A 22106-nucleotide genomic window follows, 5' to 3' on the forward strand; every position below is an offset into this window, starting at 1 on the left:
AACATTAGTAAGAGAGAGTAAGAAAAGAGTGGATGAGGAATTTGGAAGGAATTTGAGTGTAAAGTGGAGGGACTGTAAGAAAATGTTCTGGAAAGAGGTGAAAAGAGTAAGACAGGGTGGAAGTGAAGTTAGCAGGGGAGTAAAAGATAAAAATGGTAGATTACTAGTGGAGAAGGGAGAAAAAGTGAGCAGATGGAGAGAACACTTTACGGAATTGTTGAACATAGAGGATGGAAGTAATGCGAGTATAAGTGGCTGGGGAATGGCTGGGAGAAGGAGGGAGGTGAGAAGAAAGGGAAGAAATCAGTAGGATAGAAGTTGTGGAAGCAATGAGAAGTTAAATTGGGGAAAGCCCCAGGAATTGATGGAGTGTGTGGTGAAATGCTGAAGCATGGAGGAGAGATAGTAGTAGAATGAATGTGGAAGATGTGCAGATTGGCCTGGGAGGAAGGTAGAGTCCCGAAGGATTGGAAGTCAGGTATAATTATTCCCTTGTACAAAGGAAAAGGGGAAAAAGAAGTGTGTGGTAATCATAGGGGCATTTATCTTCCTAGTATAACAGGAAAAGTGTATGGTAGGATACTTATTGACAGAGTTAGAGAAAGAACAGAGAAATTAGTTGGAGAAGAACAGGGAGGCTTTAGAAAGGGAGGAGGTTGTGTAGATCAGATATTCATTCTTAGATCTTTAGTGGAAAAGTTTCTAGAAAAGGGAAAGAAGTTGTATGCGGCTTTCATGGATTTGGAGAAAGCATACGACAGGGTGGATAGACAAGGATTGTGGAAAGTGTTTAGAATATATGGAGTAGATGAGAAGTTGTTGAATGCTGTGAAGAGTATGTACGATGGTGCGAAGGCTGCAGTGCGTGTGGATGGTGAACTAAGTGAATTTTTCTCTTTGAAAGTTGGGTTGAAACAGGGATGTGTCATGTCTCCATGGTTGTTCAATCTGTACACAGATGGGGTAATAAAAGAGGTACAATGTAGGGTAGTGGATGTTGGAGTGGCCCTGGTGAGAGAGGATGGTGTTTGGAAAATCCCTGTACTGTTGTTTGCAGATGATACTATGTTGTTGAGTGAAGACGAAGGGGAACTGCAAGGCTTGGTGGATGAGTTTGGGAGAGTCTGTAAGAAACGGAATCTAAAGGTGAATGTAGGGAAGAGTAAAGTGACGGTCTTTGAGAGAGGTGAAGTCAGTGAATGTACAGCGAAGTTGGATGGTAAGGAATCGGAAAATGTGAGTACGTTTAAGTACTTGGGTAGTGTCATGAGTAACGATGGAGGTTTGGAGGGTGAATTGCTTGAAAGGGTACAGCAGGGAAGAAAGGTTGCTGGTTCCTTGAAAGCAGTGATAAGTAACAGGGAAGTGAGCATGGACGTGAAAAAGTTACTACATGAGAGTATTGTGATACCAACTCTAACGTATGGAAGTGAAGCTTGGAAGCTTTTGGAAGGACACAAGTCAAGAGTGAGAGCAGTGGAAATGAGTTATTTAAGAGGAGCCAGTGGAGTCACGTGGAGAGACAGGCTGACGAATGAGGATATAAAGGAGCGTTGTGGTGTGGATGTGATAGGAAGCGTTATGAGGAACCCACTGAGGTGGTTTGGCCATGTGGAGAGGATGGAGCGTGAAAGACTGACGAAGAGAGTGTATGTGAGTGAGGTGGAGGCCGAAGATGAGATGGAGAGGTATATGAGAAAGGGGTGTGTGTGTTGGGAGCAGGGCAGTGAAATGGTGGGGGACAGTGCGACTTGGAGGCGATTTGTTTGTGGCCACCCCAAACGGGATTGAGGCGTCTGGCAATAGATAGATAGATAGATATATATTATATATTAAATATATATTATATTATATATTATATATATATTAAATATATTATATATTAATATATATTATATATTATATATATATATATATATATATATATATATATATATATATATTATATATATATATATATATATATATATATATATATATATTATATAAATATATATATATATATATATATATATACTGAATATATATATACATATATACTGTATTTACATATACATATATACAGGTATATATATATATATAAATATATATATATATATATATATATATATATATATATATATATATACTGAATATACATATACATATATACTGTATATACATACACATATATGCCGGTATATATATATATATATATATATATATATACAGTAATCACTCTAATATCCGGACGCCCAATAACCGAACATCCCCACTAACCGAACCTTATCGTCCTGGGATCAAACATTCCCAAAATGGTCCGAAAATCCAAAAATTTTTTTTAAAAAATCGATTTTTTCCCGTCCGTAATTTGAACTTGCTGCGCGCGCCGCGGGAGAGCATTGTTTTGGTTCGTCATTCCTCCGACGTCCGATAGAGCGCCGCTGCATCCTCCCCACTTCCCGCCTGTCTCTCACCGCGACAAGACCTACGCTGTTCGCCATGGCTGCCCACGTGCTCGCTTTTGTGGTGGTGCTGTACTTGCTGCAAGGCCTCCTGCTGCTCTCTGCCCTACTCTTAGTGTGTGTGATGATGGCCCCGCCTCCTGAGAAAAGGAAGAGAGTGGTGTTGACTCTGGAGAAGAAACGGGAGATATTGGAGAAGGTTGATGCGGGCTGGTCTTCTTCATGCATTCTCCGCGAGTTCAACCTGGCCCGGTCGACTTTGTTCGATATCAAGCGTTCCCGAGACAAGCTCATGCAGTACACGGCTGACTTCTCGTCGAGAAGCAAACGCAACGTGGAGAGGAAGGTTATGTTTACCCCCAAGTATGCAGAGATCGACTGCTCCACGTTGATTTGGTATCGACAGCAACGTGCAGCTGGTGTGATGGTACGTGGAACGGAGCTGAAGGCTGCTGCTGAGAAGTTTGCAAGGCTTCACGACGCCCTTGACTTCAAGGCATCCGAGGGTTGGCTCTTCGCGTTCAAGTTACGACATGGCCTTACTAACCGTAAAGCACATGGCGAAGCATTGGACGCTAACGAGGATGGAGTGGACGAGTTTCGGCACAAGGTGAAAGGCTTGATCGACAGGGAGGGCCTCACTCTCGGTCAAGTCTATAACGCTGACGAAACTGGCCTATTCTATCACTCAGTGCCAACGAACACTCTAGCCGATGAGACGGAGAAGCGTGTACCTGGCCGCAAGCTTTCTAAGGAACGGATATCTGCTTTGTGTTGTGCCAATGCTAACGGCATGCACCGGTTTAAGCCCGTTATTGTTGGCCGTGCAAAGCAGCCTCGGTGCCTTCGTGGGGTGATGGATGTCCTTCCTGTCGTATGGTACCATTCTTTGAAAGCATGGTTCACAGCTGTGATTTTCAAAGACTGGTTTCACCGTCACTTCGTCAAGGAGGTCATCCAGTACCAGACGAAGACACTGGGAATTCCTTGCGACCAGGTAAAGGCTCTCCTTCTCCTCGACAATGCACCTGCCCACCCGTGCGACAAGGACTTGGTTGCTGAAAATGGCCGTATTAGGTGCATGTTTCTGCCACCTAATACGACTGCTCTCATTCAACCAATGGACCAAGGAGTGATCGTGGCAACAAAGCGCCTGTACCGTCGGAAGTTCCTGAATGAGGTAATGGTTGTCCTCGAGGACGAGGACGAGCGCAGGGAAGGACGTGACACTCGAGGCAAGCAGACTTAGGAAAACCTTCGCCGCTACAACATCAAGTCTGCGCTGTACAACTGGGCTAGTGCATGGAAGGAAGTCCCTGTGAAAACTCTTGAAAATGGTTGGTCTCGTCTGCTTCTCGGAACAGATGTGGAGTACGATTTCCTAGGGTTTGACGTGGATGACTTCCATGCACGGCTACATACGCATGGCGACGATGTTGATGTGGACGATGTTCGTGAGTGGTTGGACGACGACGAGGGCGATTCTGGGTATCAGACATTGTCTGATATCGAGATCGCGTCTTCGGTTGCTGGTGTCAGTCCCGAACTTGAAGATTCCGACCACGAAGGCGATGATGATGCGGACTCCTCTCAGCAGGACACTACTCCAGCCATCCCCAAGCTGAGCGCACTCCAGGAACATCTAGAGTTCGTCCTAGACTACCTGGAACACCCGGACTGCGACAGGGAGATGGGGCCCTTGGGACTCGTGGAGGAAGTGCGTGCTTTCCGGCAGCGCATCATCAATCGCCAGAATCGTCGGTCCTTGCGTCAGTCAACGATTGACAGTTTTTTCAGGCCCGTGACCCCCGCTGTGCCAAGCCCTGGTTCCACTCCGTTGCCTCCCCAAGACAGGCCCTCATGCTCCGAGCCACAGCCCAGCACATCAGCTACAGTGGAGTCACCGCTCAATGTGAGTTTGCGGCTATCTTCAGAGTCTTCTGTAGTTGGTACGCCATCACCACGACCCACCGATGCACCCCTTGGTCGCCTGCCAGTGATACTCTCGGACTCTGACAGTGAATAAACAGCAAGAACTTCTCCACTAGACCACACGGGAATTTTGAGTGTTGTGCAGTGAAAAAAACGGTGTGTTGTGTTAAGGTTTTCAAGTTGGGAGAAAAGACTCAGTAGAAAAGAAATTTAACGTAACTAACCTTCTTTGTTTTGGCTTTGGAAAATTTAAAAAAACTTGGGAAAAGTTAATGTGCAACACTTAAAGTAAATGGAACATTATTTGGACTAAAGTGAACACCGTGAAAAGAACGGACTTCTGTGTGTTAGTGACTAAATTCAGTGCAAGACTTCAGGAAGAGTGTAGTGCAAGTGCTTCAGGAAATCGTTCTTACTGTCAGAGTCCGAGAGGAGGCAGTTATTCATCGAGGTGGCCAGGGACTTGCTGTAAGTAGCCAGAATGTTTCATGTTGTACTATTTTCCATACTATATTTACCAGAATGTTTCATATTGTACTTTTTTCCATACTATACTTACCAGAATGTGTCATACTGTACTTCTTTCCATACTATACTTACCTCATGCATGTGCAGTAGGAATGTGTTTTTCAGAGTTAGTTTCGGTTAGAGTCCATAAGTACCAGAATGTTTATTAATGTATGAACATACTTCTAAACCCACATTTTATGTTTCTTTTGCATTTATTTCAGTCATTTATGTGCCTTATTGGTGTGATTTGGGTGTTAAATAGGTGCTATGCATGTCCGGAGGGAGTTGTATAGGTGTTTCTCTGAGTCAGGGTCCATAAGTACAAGTCCATAAGCTGGGGCCCAATATCCGGACGAAACCAATATCCGAACCTACCGATGGCTCTATTGATCCGGATATTGGAGGGGTTACTGTATATATATATATATATATATATATATATATATATATATACTAAATATACATATACATATATACTGCATATACATATATACCGGTATATATATATATACATATATACAGTACCCTCGCGTCCAATACGGTAATACTGTCATGCACAGGTCCCGTGTTGGACCGAAAACGTGTTGGACAAACAACAGAGCTTATGGGGAAAAATGAATTACAGTACAATCCCAGTTAACTGGGCGGCTTGGGGAATTCACATTCCCGGTTACAGATTTTTCCCGTAGTTCTGATATTCAAACCTATACAAAGGCGATCATTATCACAGCAGTAAATACAATTCAGGTACTCACCACTCACAACAGGGGCCACACTAAGAGATTCCACCTGAAAAATTGCCTCGTAAACACACACCATGGTCATAATGCACGTGCATGCAATGCCTTGCAGCACCGGTACTACAAAATGCACAAGTCCATTCTGTTAACTACTGAATAATTTCTTGTATGTACTGTACTCATGTGGAAAACTAAAGAAATAAAATCCTGAATATTTATTGGTAAATTATCACGACACCTGTGCTCCCACATCAGCTTTGTTTACGATCCCGGCCCCAACTGACCGCCACCATTCCGTCACTGTTTTGCACCATTCTGTTAACTACCAAAGTATTCGTTGTATGTACTGTCCTCATGAAAGTGGAAAAATAAAGAAATAAAATCTTGAACATTTATTAGTGAACTGATATTAAGACTGCACTGTAGAATTATCACACCTGTGCCCCCACAAAAGCTTTGTTTACGGTCCCGGCCCCGACTGACCTCCATCATTCCACCCTTCACCCGCCGCCAATCAGCTGTTTTGTACAAAATAAAATACATGATGTACTTATGAAGTGCAAGCATATATATTTTTTTTTCTTCCAACAAAGTAAACCTTCATTCCTATTAACATTTCTTTTTTTTCATCTCTGCCAGCACACATGCGTTCTAAGATGAATTTATGTGGTGCAAGTTAGAGTCGGCCCGTTAGGAAGAAAAACACCGGCGTTTGCCGATTTGCTCTCTCCTGAGATGTCTGGCTTACAAATTCCATGCCTGTCTTTGAAACGATTTAACCATCCAACACTGAAATCACATTCGACTTCTGTATACATTTTATTGTGAAACTCTCTTGCTTTTTCTTGGATAAGAGGACCAGAAATAGGTGCTCCCCTAGATCTTTCTAAGTAAAACCACTGGAACGATGAAGAGTATGCCTTTTTTCAATGGACTTACTTGTCTCGCTTTTCATGAAAAATTCATTGAGCTTGGATGCTTGGGTCTTGATATAAATCGTTGGATTTCCTACATTATATTCGGTCATCAGTGTTTTATAATGTTTGCCTTTTTCAAGTCTACTGCATATGTCCAGCTTCTGTTTCAAGGTAGGCACGACAAGCTTACATTTAGTTTGCTCTTTAGGCATTTTGGAATGTTGAAATTACCGTCCATCAGAGCAACACAACAGCAAGAGAGCTTGTTTACTGTCTGGTGGTAAAAAGCAGACTGGTGATTTATGGAAATTGTGGAGGGTGTGGAGGATGACTGAATTCAAGTAGGGGAAAGAGGGAGGAGGAGGGCTGGTTAAGAGGATTTACTAGGGATTTACATTAGCCAGAAATGCCTTCACCTCGTTTAATCTGACTTCACCCAGCCTCGTGTGACACGATAAAACGGCGGTTTGGCGGTCCATTCAAAATGGCGCACAGTTATAACTTACTGACATTTTTACCAGCCCTTGAATTTTCCTGTTTTTCTGAGTATTCCGTTTGTCTGGATACCGGATAGCAGGGATTGTACTGTATATCAGCAACCCTAGGAAAAGTCACCCTAAATACCTACCATATACCTTTACATATATTGGTACTACTGAAATTATAATAAATGGTGCTGTACTATGAATGATAACTAACCTTTTAGGATAGAGTTGGTGGGCTTGCTGGGAATGGAAGGTGGTATCCAAGGCTGTAGGTAGTCCTACTGGGTCCCCGGAGGATGGCTGCTGGCGTCACCAGCGGGTAATGGCTGCTGCTCCTCCTCCTCAACCTCCCTCATAAATCCTGCGAAATCACACTCAGAATCACTATCCTCATCCACATCCATGGAAGGTCCTGCTTCTGCCTGTCCTAGCACTCCATAAGCCGGCACTGCTGGCAGGATCTTGTCTTGGTTTTTTATTATGGTCCCCACGCTGACTTCATTCACGCTGTAGGCCTTGGCAATGTCCACTTTCCTCTCCCTATTCTTCTTCCTCTCAATGATTTCTAGCTTGGTGGCCTGAAGGAGGTGCCGCCGCTTCTTGGGGTTCTCAGAAGGCTTCCTAGGCATCGTAAGCAGGATAAAATGCAGCGAGACAAATGCACCTTCCAATGCGAATTATGCGACTGAATGGCACTGCAGCGGGAGAAATTTAAATTAAACATCACGTGAGAGCAGAAGCATTTTTGACTGGGCGACATCACGATCACGTCACGATAGCAGGTGGGGGAGGCAACTTGATCAGATGTTTTGATTGGCTGTCAGCATCACAGGAACGTCCAGTATGACCGAGTTGGACCAGAGGTGATTGTGCTAGAGGCGAACTCTGCGGATTTCACCCACTTCTCAGAGCTCCATGCGTGTTATGCTAATGCACCCATGTTACAGTAATTAAATTGTATTAAATCGTACTAATCTTTTGCTCTCTGTGCTGGACGTGAATTGTGCTGGACAAACGTGTGTTGGACGCGAGGGTACTGTGTATATATATATATATATATACACACACACACACACACACACATATATATAGTAATCCCTCCAATATCCGACGCAATAGAGCCATAGGCATGTCCAGATAGTGGTCCTGTCCGGATATTGGGCCCCAGCCTTCTGGACTTGTACTTATGGACCCTAACTCAGAAAAGCACCTATACAACTCCCTCTGGACATGCATAACACCTATTTAAGACCCAAATCACACCAATACGGGACATAAAAGACTGAAATAAATGCAAAACAAGCATAAAATGAGGTTTTTGAGGTAGGTTCATACAATTAAACATTCTGGGTACTTACAAGTCCCTCGCTCCTGGACTGGTAGTTATGGACCCTAACCTAGCCTAACTCAGAAAAACACCTCCCTACTGCACATGCATAGCACCTAAGACACAACATATTCACACCAATAAGGGACATAAAAGAGTGAAATGAGGTGTTTGAGGTAAGTATAGTATGGAATATACAGCAGAGTACAGTATGAAACATTCTGCCTACTTACAGCCCATGGCCATCTTGATGAATAACCGCCTCCTCTCAGACTCTGACAGTAAGAAGGATTTCCTGGAGCACTTGCAGTACACTGTTCATGAAGTCTTGCACTGAACTTAGTCATTCGCACTCAAAAGTCCATTCTCTTCACATTGTGCACTCTTTGTCTGACTTATGCTCCATTGTAACTTAATAAGTGTTGCACTCTGCAATTTAAGTCTTTCCACTCATAAAACCAATTTCAAAACAAATCACAAGTGTATTTACGTTAAATTTAGTCCAAAAATTTTGTCTTTTCATTCAAATTTCTACTTTCTTTACAATACTGTATGCACTGTTTTTCTTTCACTGCACAACACTAAATTCCCATGTGGTCTAGTGGAGAAGTTCTTGCCGTTTAATCACTGTCAGAGTCTGAAAGCATCGCTGGCAGGTGACCTAGGGGTGCGTCACTGGGTCAATACCACTCTCTTCCTCTTCTCAGGCGGCAGGACCATCATCACACACATGAAGGAGAGGCACGAGAGCAGCAGGAGTGCCTGCAGCAGGTAAGGCACCACCACAAAAGCGAGCACGTGGGCAGCCATGACGACGAGCGTTCACTCGCGACAAGAGACAGGCGGAAAGTGTGGAGGATGCAGGGGTGCTCTAGCGGACGTCGGAGGAATGACGCAACACAACAACGCTGCCCCATGCGCCAAGTTCAAATTATGGGCGGGAAATTTTTTTTTTTTTTTTTTTTTTCGAATTTTTTGCAGTTTTCGGACCATTTTGGGAATATTGGATCCCTGGACGATTATGTCCAGTTAGTGGGGATGTCCGGATAGTGGGTGTCCGGATATTGGAGGGATTACTTATATATATATATATATATATATATATATATATATAAAGCCAATATTAAACACTGCAGGCATGAAAGGCAACAGAACCTAAAATGTGGCTGACTACTATAAAACCTGGAATGCACTATGAGAAAATGACTACCTGTGGCAACATAGTAACCAGCTCGACAAGAATCACTCTTAGGCAGGGATTCTGGCCACAGAATGTAAGTAATGTACAGTACAATCCACCATTAATAATAATTATTACAACTAGATTAGTGAGACAGTGGTAGGTGGAGGTGCTCACCATCTACTCACTCGATGTAGTGCCGCTCTCGGGTGACTTCCCTTTCCTCTCTTCCTTCCTTCTTTCCTTCCGTCCTCTTCTGTCTTTTTTCCTTCACTCTTTCCTCTTCATTACCTATGGGTGACTCTACACTCCCTCTTGTGTGTTTGTTTCTTTCATTCTTTCCTCTTCCTTCTGCCTATGGATGACTCTACACTGCGTGACAAGACAAATGTTTCCTGTACACCAGGAAACCACTTCCACTCAATCCTCGTAAATCGCGTGTTTACAAATCACGGCTAAGTGGCTGTTAGACTGCCGGCACCCTTAAATTGTTGTTAAGTCACGAAAATCACGGATCTAGGCACCAAAGTGGGCCTTTTCCGAGGAGAATCGTAAACTGCGGCATTCGATTTGAAAATTGCGACCCAACAACCAATCACCACCTGTCCCTGGTGGCAAGTGTGCTTACTAATGCCACAGAGTTAATGAGAAACATCAGTAACTCATCACCCACTATTTTGCACGGGTAAGGGCAGAAGCTGAGCCTGAACCACAGCCTGGCCCTTCACACACTGAGGATGTGGATGACGTAGCATCTGTCATCTCTGAGGCAGACTTTGAGGGCTACCTGAGGAAGGCAGAGGAGCTGGAGAAGGGAGAACACCATGAGGGAGCACCCCCACCTCATGCTGAGAGGTTGTAAGTGCTTCCCGACACCACCCCACTTCATTCACTTAAGCAATATCGTCATAGGATTAAGGTGAGATCCCTTAACATTGCTTATTTCTATTAAATACATGCACTGAATATTCCTAAATTTGTATGTTTGTGTTTGATGGTGCCTAGATAGGTGTAGGTAGGGTGCTGTGGGGGGTGGTTGGCCAAAGTCCAGACCCAAATTCATTTTTCACATAAGAGTTATTATTTATAAACCGCGGAATTTGTAAATTGCGGCAGTGGTCCAGACCCAAATTGCTGCGATTTACGAGGATTGAGTGTACTACGTTGGGTGGTAACCATACACAGTGAGTCCTTGATAAATGAAAGGGATAGGGACCAAAAAAAACTTTTGTAATTCGAAATTTCATATATCGGAACAATTTTTCCCACTGAAATATACATAGAAATGAGGGGATGCGTCCCAGGACCCCCTCAGACCCCCACCTAAACTTTACCCCTCCTATTTTGAAATAAGTAATACCTGTAGATGTAAAGAATGAGGTGGCCATTACCTTATACATCTCCTTTTTCTTGGTCAGTCCCAACGATGGAAGCTGCAAGGCCTAAAGCGTGCCAAATCTCCGAGACTCCCTGCTTCTCCTCATGGCGTCCCAATTTCCCCTCCAGAGTTAGAGTACAGTGCTGCTGCTTCTTTGCAGCAGGATCCCCCGATGCTGGAGATGATGCAAGGCGCTTGGGAGGCATGTCTAAACAGTATGGCACGGTGTAGAGCTGCAAAAATATCCTCACGTGCAGTGAAGTTGCGAGGAGGGACGTGGACTCGGTTCCAGGACAATTTGCCGTGAAGTCAATTCGCCATCAAATCATGGACGATTCCCCATCAGGACAATTCGCACCCAAGACAATTCTCCGTCATTCTATAAATATTCATTGCCAGACGCCATGTATCCCAAACGGGGTGGCCAACGGCTTAGAGTTAATTGTTTTACAAGGAGGGGCACTAATCCTCCACCAACCCCACTTGACACGTAGGGAGAACATTATGCCAACAGCATCTGGTGTTCCCAGGCGGTCACCCATCCAAGTACTAACCAGACCCAAATTCTATAAATATACTTCATATTAACTGATTAATACTATAATAACTAATTTCATGGGGAACTATCAAGGTCTATGTTCATTCAACAGCATAGGCTTTGGATATTATTTATAATTTGCACCTGTAGTCAATAATTAACTAGCTTCTGCCCCGCTGCAGTCAACTTTGAATTATACTCTGGCATCTCCCATAGCTGTCTTCAGTAAGTTTTATTGTAATTTTTGGATGCAGTAGATTGAGACTGATTGATCAGCTGAGAATGTAGTTGTAATATGATGATTATTTGTATAATTTTTGAGTATGTCAATCGTTCACTTGAGATTATTAGGCATTTATATAAATGCCAATGTCTCATATGCAGCCTTATGTTAAATGATGAAGTGAAACATCGTACATCACCTGATTCAAGTTTCAATATACTGTATTTGTATTTTTTCCGTTAATACCAACTATTTGATGTCATATTTTACATTTATTATAATAAGAATAAACCACCATCACCTTTATACCTCACATAACTTGAAAACTAATATACTTGCTAAATAAACTGATATGTAAATAAATGATGGGGAATTGTCCTGACAGCGAACTGTCTTGTTATTGTTGTGATGGCAAACTGACCTGAAGGCGAATAGTCCCGAAACCATGGACTCAACTGAGAAGCGCACGAAAAATTGTTTACCAGAGAGAGGATAGTTCGTTTCTTTGCCGCAAGCTTGCGCCCATTTTGAATTTTTCGTATTTCCTTTCGTATAGAGGTAGATACTTTTGTATTGTGGAATCTGTCCTACATTCATCGCTTTCGTAACATCGAAAATTCGTACTTTGGGTTTTCGTTTATCAAGGAATAACTGTAACCAAATTATGGGGCCTGGTAGTTTAGTGGGTAATTAAGGCGCTGCAATTGGATTGAGCCTTTGCAGGTTTATATCCATGGCATGCTTGGGGATTACTGCTCACGTAATGCCACTCAGGGATGAGTGAGACCGGTCACTCTTATCTTAAACGTCAGGACCAAATGGCCTAGCCACAGGCTCCTACACTCCTCGTGGGACAACACAGGATTAGATGATGATGATGATGATGATAAGATTAGTAAGAAAGAGGATGAGGAATTTGGAAGGAATTTGAGTGAAAAGTGGAGGGAATGGAAGAAAATGTTCTGGAAAGAGGTAAAGAGAGTTAGACAGAGTGATAAAGAAGTACAGTGGGGAGTGAAAGATAAAAATGGTATTATTGCTAGTGGACAAGGGAGGAAAAGTGAGCAGATGAAGAAAACACTTTAAAAAATTGTTGAACATAGAGAAGTAAAGAGAGTATAAGCGGCTGGGGAATGGCTGGGAGAAGGAGAGAGGTGAGAAGAGAGGAAGAAATCAGTAGGATGGACGTAGTGGAAGTAACCAAGAAAGTCAAAATGGGGAAAGCCCCAGGAATTGATGGAGTGTGTGGTGAAATGCTGAAGCATGGGGGAAAGATAGTAGTGGAATGGATATGGAAGATGTGCAGATTGGCCTGGGAAGGAGGTAGAGTCCTCGAGGACTGGAAGTCAGGTATAATTATTTCCCTGTACAATGGAAATGGAGAAAAAGAAGTGTGTGGTAATCACTGGGGCACATGTCTACTTAGTGTATGAGGAAAAGTATATGGTAGATACTTACTAGCAGAATTAGGGAAATAACAGAGGAATTAGTTGGAGAAGAACAGGGAGGTTTTATGAAGGGAAATGGATGCACAGATCAGATATTCATTCTTAGGTTTTTAGTGGAAAAGTTTCTAGAGACAGGAAAGAAGCTGTATGCAGCCTTCATGGATTTGGAGAAAGCACATGACAGGGTGGACAGACAGGGAATGTGGATAGTATTAAGAATATATGGAGTAAACGGATGTCGTTGAATGTTGTGAAGAGTATGTATGAGGAGGCTGAGGTTGCAGTGCATGTGGATAGTGAGCTGAGAAAATTTTTCTATTTGAATGTTGGATTGAAACAGAGATGTGTCACATCCCCATGGTAGTTGAATCTGTACATGGATGGGGTTATAAAAGAGGTACACGGTAGGGCAGGGGATGTTGAAGCGACCCTCAAGAAAGAGGGCAGTGTTTAGAAACTCCCTGTCCTGTTGTTTGCAGATGATACTGAACTGTTAATGAAAATGAAGGGGAACTGCAAGGCCTGGTGAATGGGTCTGGGAGAGTGTGTAAGAAATGGACTCTAAAGGTGAATGTAGGGAAGAGTAAAGTTATTGTTTGAGAGAAATGATGCCCCTGAATGTACAGTGAGGCTGGATGAAGAAGAAATGGAAAATGTGAGTAAGTTTAAGTAGCTGGACAGTGTGACAAGCAAGGACAGAAGTTCAGAAGGTGAAGGGCTTGAAGAGTACAACAAAAGAAAGGTTGCTGGTTCTTTGAATACAGTGATAAGGAACAAGGAAGTGAGCATGGAAGTAAAAAAGTCACTGCATGACAGTGCTGTGATACCAAACCTTAACATTTGGGAGTGAAGCTCAGACCTTGTTGGAAGGACAGTCGTCAAGCGCGAGAACAGTGGAAATGAGTTAACTGAGAGGAGCATGTTAAGTTACATGCAGAGGCAGACTGACAAATAAGCAAGTGAAGGAGCGTTGCGGTGTGGACGTGGATGTGATAGGAAGCAATGGGAGAAATACAGCGAGGTGGTTTGGCCACGTGGAGAGGATGGAGAGTGACAGACTATTCAGGAGAGTGTATGCAAGTTAGGTGGAGGGGGGGGGGGAGAAAAGGGGAGGCTGAGGATGAGATGGAGGAATGGAGTGGTGAGGTATATGAGAGAGGGGGGTGTGAGCTGGGAGCAGGGCAGTGAAATGGCGTAGGACAGGGCAACATGGAGGCAATTTATTTGCAGCAACCACTTACGGGATTGAGGAGTCTGGCAATAGATGCTTTGCAATATGGCAGGTGTCAGTGTGTCAATGGAGTTAAGAGAGAAAGGATACTACAGTACCTACATACTCCCCTCCTATCATAAGAGGCAACCAAATGTAAGGGGTTGTGGGACCATACAATCAATTAATCTCTCTCTCTCTCTCACACATCTTTTTCAATCAAGAAAAAATCCTTAAACTCATTTACCGAAGGACACAGTACTGAACAACACGCCATGATTTCCTTTTCAGTTTTCCATTTCCTGCTTTCTCAACAGTTCTTAATATTTTGAGCTTTCATGAAATTTGTTAAAGTACAGTACATGGAAGTAGCAAGAAAAACTACAAAAAGCCATTAACTTACAAAAGAGGTTAATGAAGATCGTTTATAACCACTTCTCAAAGAGAAGACTAAATGAATCTGCCTGGAGATAACAATATAACAAACTTCTGCATACAGTAGATCCTCCCTATAACAGACTAATTGAAGGGAAGCCTGTTATACCCAATGGTCCCCATTTGGGGTGGGATCTCAAGCACATGTTTGAAAATAAATGAGTACAATAAAATATTCTAGTACAAAAAATTATAACAACACCCAATTTACAAGAACAATTTGTCCCTGTGCAATTTAGTTCACATCCTTGAAAAAAAAAAAAAAAAAAAAAAAAAAAAAAAAAAAGGATAGGAAACACATGTACTGCAACCTCCTGCACCCCATTTAATGGTCATTGTCCATTACAGCCAATGTAAGTCTGGTGGCTCTGAAGTGTCCTTCAAATCCGATATCCAGTCTATGAAGGTACGTTAAATTGAGGGTCTACTGTATAGTACAGTAAACTCAATTACCTGGCATAATTCAGACTGTAGCACCAGTTGAGCAGAGCAGTACTCCCAGGGTCGATGGAAAGCTGATGACAGGGAGAGTTGGAGCTCCCGTTTCATCAGCCCTCGGGACTAGCTCCTGACCATCCCCCTTTCCTGAACTTTTTCAGTAACAATGAGTAGGCCAGCATGCTCTCCAATACAAGTTCCACTTACTGTCACCACCAAACTACATGCATATTATACACTTCACTTCCTATTTAAAATTAACCAAAAACAATGGCATCTAATAACCAAGCCTTGGACTCTTTGGGGGGGGGGGGGGGGGCATAAATGTCCCCACCATCTACCCCTCTCCCGGTGACAGTCCAGCGAGATGCCTGGAACCATTGTCTGACTCACTTGCCCATTTCTGCAACATCTGCCACCTTTCCTCAAACTTTCTCGCTGTTGAGCACCACCTCTCCTCCTCTAAACCTCACCTTCTCTTCCTGACTGAGACTCAGATGTCTGAGACGACTGATAGCAATCCCTTCTCTGTATCCTCCTACTTTCTCTATACTCGTTTCCAAGCCAGAGGTGGCTGTTGTGTATACCTACACAACAACATATTTTGCTCTCGTGTTCCTGAACTTCAATCTTCTGAATTCCCTATTCACTGGCTGCGGTTTTCCCGTCATTCTCTGACTAAATATATCTATGCTATTTACTTATCCCCTAATTCTACTGACTGAAAAATTCTTTGACTATCTTACTTCTAAGCTGGAACACATCCTATCCATTTCTCCTACCTCTGAAACCTCCATTCTAGGAGATTTCAATGTTCACCACCATCTTCGGCTCTCCTCTCCTTTCACTGATCCACCTGGTGAACAAGCCTACATCTTTTCTGTCCTTAATGACCAAGAGCAACTTGTACAGCACCCTACCCATATCCCTGACCGCCTTGGCGAGAGGCGTTTTCCTTACTACTAATCCTTCTGCTTATGCTGTTAATCTTTCCTCTCCATTGGGCTCCTCCAATCATGACCTTATCACCTTAACCTGTCCTATAGTTCCAGTAAGACCTGTGGACCCTCCCAATAAACGTCGGTTGTGGCATTTTGGAACTGATGATTGGGAGGCCCTCAGGCAGTACTTCTTTGATTTTCTCTGGAATGATTATTGTTTCCATGGCCGGAAGCCATCTGAGTGTGCCTTACGCATCACAGAGGTGATTCTCCCGGGCATGGAAGCATATATTCCCTTCTCATATCCTTTGATTTATGCAAAAAAAAAAAAATGGTTTAATCACACTTGTGTTAATGCTGTCCACAACAAGGAGAAGGCCTACAAAAGGTACCACAGCCAACCCACTCCTGAATTTCATCTCTTATGTTTCTGCCCAGATTGTGCTAAATCTGTTCTTTGCTTCGCTAAAAATTAACTTCATTTCTACTACATGCTCTGAACTCTCCCACTTAAATTCTTCCCACTCTTTCTGGTACCTTGCCGAAAACCTTTCTAACAAATTTACCTCATCATCCTTCCCTCCTCTTTTTCACTCTAATGGTTCTATAGCTATTTCTTTACTGATAAAGCAGAACTCTTCACTCAGACTTTCTCCTCCAATTCCACCTTAGATGATTCTGGTGCTGTTCCTCCATCACTTAACCCCTCTGACTTCCTCATGGCTGACAATTTCTTCAACTGATGTGTTTTCTGCCATCAATGGCCTCAATACTAACAAGGCATATGGGCCTCATGGGGTCCCTCCTGTTGTCCTTAACCCCGTCTTTAGCGAAAATGTGTTTTGATGTACCCCCGTACATCGCCAGTAAACACCCGTGAGACACCAGAACCGCTACCGTTGTACACTGGTACACCCTCTAATGAATGGCAGCTTATGGGCCTCAAGGGAGCCCGGTAAGGCTGTTTCTAAGGACCTCAGGTTAGCGACAGCTCTGTGTTTTGACAACAAAGACTGTGACGAAGTTCTGACGAATTCTGACATCATAAGATACGTCATGACTGAGCTTTGGTGGCACCAATGGCTTGCTCACTCATCTGTGATGTAACCTCTTTTAGACCAATCATTATTTTATTTATAATTTCTACTACAGATATCATACTATATTTTCTGCTGACATACGGCAAAATTTACACCCCTTGGCCTGCCTGAGAGAGTCAGTTACCACACACTTGACACGAGAGAGGGTGTACAGGGTATTTTTCTCTCGTGGCGTCTCTGGCAGATTCCAATAGTGACGAGTTTATTTCTCATGAGGATACTTATTTAGATGTATCAGATGATGATGCAGCAGTGTCTGATGTGTCAGTAGATGACTGTGATCCTGAAAATGATAGCGAAGTTGATGTGAGTGAGGAGGAGGAGGAAATTAGTAGCGAGCTTAGTGATGCTGCACTCTCGGCAACAAGTGGGTCAAGGTCGCCATCACCATCGCGTGTGTCCACACACTTCATGTTCAGCTTACAAGGTAAATAAATAAGCCATCAATCTGTGCAGGACATTTTTTTCAAGCCAGTTTGTACAGTAGTTACCTGGGTAACAGTACTTTAGCATAAGATATGTAAACTTATATACCGTAATGATTTATTTTACAGTATTTATTTTATTACCAACATCATGCTGGGTTTATGTGATCATCAGTATACAAACAAATAAAAAAGGGTGAATGGTTTCGACGTGGAAAAAAATATACACTACCTCTCACACTACGGGAGGGGGAGTTATCAGGTCGGTATGGGGGGTAAACGTAATGTTTACACTGGCGGGAGGGGTCGGTAAAGAAGGGGTTAAGAACTGTGCTTCTGTGCTTACATTCCCAGCCCTTTAACTATTGCCTAATTGTTTTAACATCCTGTATTTCAAAACTTTTCAAGTCTATTCTTAACAGAAAAATTTTAAAGCACTATCACAACCCTCTTTCTAATCGTCAGTATGGGTTCCGTCAGGGACGCTAAGATCTTCTCAACTACCTTTCAGACTCCTGGTCATCCTCCTTCGGAACTTTGGTGAAAGCTTTGCCATTGCACTTGACATCTCAAAGGCTTCCGACCAAGTCTGGCACAAATCTTTAATTTCCAAACTGCCCTATTACGGTTCCTATCCTTCTATCTGTGCCTTCATCTCTAGCTTCCTTTCTGGTTATTCTAAAAATGCTGTTCTAGATGGCCACCGTTCTTTGCTAGATCTATCAACAGTGGTGTTCCTCAGGGCTCTGTCCTATCACCTAGTCTCTTCCTTTTATTCATCAATGACCTTCTAATCTGTACATGTAACCCTATCCACTCATATGCTGATGACTCCACTCTTCACTTTTCCATTCGTTTCCTGTAGCATCCATTTCTGCAGTTACGTCAACAAACATTCAACATAAACATGCACAATAACACAACAAGATGGCTGGCAAACTACCTGGCAGGCAGATCTGCACATGTGATATTTGCTGGTCAGTCATCGAGCATCAGAAACTTCACAAGAGGTGTCCCTCAAGGATCTGTTTTTTCCCTTTTACATGCACGACATACCCACACCCCACACATCACAGATACACATAGCTTCTCATGAAGATGACATAACACTTACATGTACACAACAAAATGCAAACACAGCCACACACATCCTCCAACCTTACCTCACCATACTATACAAATGGTTCACCACAAATAGTCTCAATATAGCCCCAGCCAAATCTACAGAGACCCTTCCCACAAACTGGTCAGCAGAACATGGCCACATTCCACTTCTCACCATAAACAACACTCCCCTACCATACACACATGCTATACATCAGTGTTATTTAAACAACACATCACAAACATTAAAAATAAATTAACATCAAGACTCAACACCCTAAGGTCACTTGCCCATACAACACTCGGACACAACAAAGAAACCACCACCTCAGTATACAAACAATATATATATTCAGTGATGAATTATGCAAGCCCTGCTTGGGATTCTAACCTCACTAAAACACACTACAACACCCTACAGACCATATAGAACAAGGCCCTAAAAATATTCACAAATATTCACAGGCTGCACAGCTTCAACACCTACAGACCACCTACATCAAGAAACCAAATTCCTCAAAGTTACAGATCATCTAGACATGAGTGGCACACAAATTCTTGTCGCAAACTCCATAAACACACACCATCCACTACACTACATGGCAGCACATCCACACACACCAAGGAACATCAAAACAACAAACAGCACATGATATCATACACAAATACTGTCATCTCTTCCTCTTTGCCCATCTCAAACCAACTTCCAGATGCATATCCTTGTTCAAATCACTCGTCGCTCTTTTCAGTCACTCAAAGACAAAACACAGCTGCATGCACGGCCTCCTGATATCTACTCTTCTGAATCCTACCTCCCTCATATGGACCGGGTCCACCTGGCCAGGCAGAGATGTGGACATCACCCAGCCCTCTTGAGTTATCAGAAGAGGCTGGATGACTCAACCGCTGATGCCTGTCCAGGATGCAACACAGCACCCCATTCTATTAAGCACATCATGGAAGACTGCACTCCACACAATCCCCCACACCAACAACACAATATACACTCCTTGAGATCTCTGTGAGAAAGCACAGTCTCGGCAGTGGCCTGCCTCAGGGACTTGGGGCTTTTCAGCCAGACTGCCTAGGGAACAACTACTACTACTACAACACAAAAGGGATGAGGCTATGGCACACCTAATGTCAGACTTGGTTCAGACTGCACTGCACACAATCACCTGCACCAACAACACAACATACACTCCTTGAGATCTCTGTGGGAAGGCACAGTCTCAGCAGTGGCCTTCCTTAGGGACCTGGAACTGTTCAGCCAAACTGCCTAGGGAACAACTACTACTACTACTACTACAACACAAAAGGGATGAGGCTATGGCACACCTAATGTCTGACTTGGTTCACATCACTGACTGAGGTAAAAATAATCTTGTTGTTTTTAATGCATCAAAACTAAGTTCTTACATCTATCAACCAGACAACATCTTCCACAGAAGTACCCTCTAATTTTTAATGATATCCATCTTAATCCTGCATTACCTTTAAATATGCTTGGGGTTTCATTCTCTCGGGATTTATCTCGGAAAGAACATATTCCCTCTCCTGTAAAAATCTGCTTCCAAGAGATTAGATGTGCTAAGCCAACTATGTGCCTTCTTTACCCCTGCACAGTTGCTGACTTTATACACAAGTTTTATTCGCCCCTGTGTAGAGTACAATTCTCATGTGTGGGAAGGCTCCCCACATACAGCTCTTCTGAACAGGGTGGAGTCAAAGGCCTTTCGCCTCATCAACTCTCCTCTTCTTACTGGGTCCCTTCAACCTCTGTCTCTTCGCCACACTGTTGCATCTTTATCTCTTTCTATCGCTACTTCAATGGTCACTGCTCCACTGAACTGTCTGTTTGCATCCCTCCACCACTACGGCAGGCATGTAGCTTGCACCTGTCTAGCAACAAACTCTCATCCCTTTTCTATCCAACTCTCTGATGCAAGAGTTAACCATTACTCCCAGTTCTTCATGTATGCAACAGGTTAACTCTGTTACTGTCTCCCTCTGTCTGTACAGTATTTCCTACTTCCTATGCTCTGTAGTCTTTCAAACGCAGTGTGTCCAGGCATCTTGAAATGAAGGGATCTTGAATTAGGTTCTCTTTTGTATTGTTTTTCTTTTATTGGAAGGAACGGTTTGTGGGCTCCTGGCCTTTGATTCTCTCTTCCTTTAAAAAAAAAAAAAAAAAAAAAAAAAAAAAAAAAAAAAAAAGTACTCATATCAATTTATAAAAATAAACAATAAATATTACTTACCTATTTTGCTTTTTGAATCTAGACATTGTGATATATGTGGAAACTGTAGTAATCTTCTCCATTTTTTGCTTTTGCCTTTATTGCTGTCTGAACCTCCTGAAACAAGAAAGCATTTCATTATGAAACATGAAATACGCATGTGAAAAAAAGGAATATACCCAACCACTAATCCTAAATGTGTTGCCATATCACTGCCATGTAGGTGCTGAAGAAAGATGCCTACATGCAATGGCACTGATACAACCAGGCAGCTTTGCTGGTCAGCAATACAGGTATATCTCGATATACGATACCCCTAGATGTGATACCCCAGCTTAGCGATGGGAGTAGAAATACTACCCTACCCTGCCTAACGATGGCCAAATCCCAGTTTAATGACGGATTTTTATATTCTTTTACCGATTTTGATGATATTTTAGACTAAAATTGTGTGTTTAAGTTGATTTATAAACTGTTTTTAGACTTAGATTAATGTGTTTTAGCCATAGGTGGGGTGAACATTGTTATTTTCGGATACAATTTACTAAACTTGATTTTTTCCAGACTTATATGATTTTTAGATTATTTTTGTTGGTTTTAGAGTTATTTACAGGTGTTAGGCTTAGGTTAGCTTCTTTTACAGCTGTTAGGCCATTTAGATTGGCTTTAAACTTGTTTTTGGACTCATTTGAGTGGGTCTAGGACTTGGCTGGGGGGGGGGGGGACCCAATGGTCAAAAACATATCCCTATACTGTACTTTACATATTAAGTCTACCCCAATATTTGATACCCCACCTAATGATGCGTTTTTACTTAACCAATTGCATTGTTAAACCGGGGTATAACTGTACAAATGTCCCTGAAAGCCCTTCTTATTCCCCCCAAACAGAATTGTGGACAACAGAAACACAGCAGCTGCAGCTTGCATTCCACCAGGTTCATGTAAAGATGAGTCTGGGACCACAAGCATAGCAACAACTGCCATGGAAAAATATTTTTATCATACAGGATTTATCTTCATAGCAGAGTACAGTGCTATACCTCATGCCAATTAATCTGGCCAGGCATGTATGGCAACACTGTTTCTGCC

The 22106-nt window shown here is 42.8% G+C and overlaps 1 protein-coding gene across 1 annotated transcript in view; it reads right to left on the reverse strand.

The window, feature by feature from the left end:
* The window catches only part of LOC145414965 (G protein-coupled receptor kinase 2-like), an 854061-nt gene that overhangs the window by 729406 nt on the left and 102549 nt on the right, over window positions 1–22106 (reverse strand). Inside the window, exon 2 of the mRNA XM_080284376.1 lies at window positions 21037–21132. Coding sequence (XP_080140502.1) covers window positions 21037–21132 — 96 coding nt within the window. The remainder of the gene's footprint in view (window positions 1–21036; window positions 21133–22106) is intronic.

Source organism: Coenobita brevimanus, chromosome 101 (genome assembly GCF_032717465.1).
Source record: "Coenobita brevimanus isolate Jiangsu-jjx chromosome 101, ASM3271746v2, whole genome shotgun sequence".
Lineage (NCBI taxonomy): Eukaryota > Metazoa > Arthropoda > Malacostraca > Decapoda > Coenobitidae > Coenobita > Coenobita brevimanus.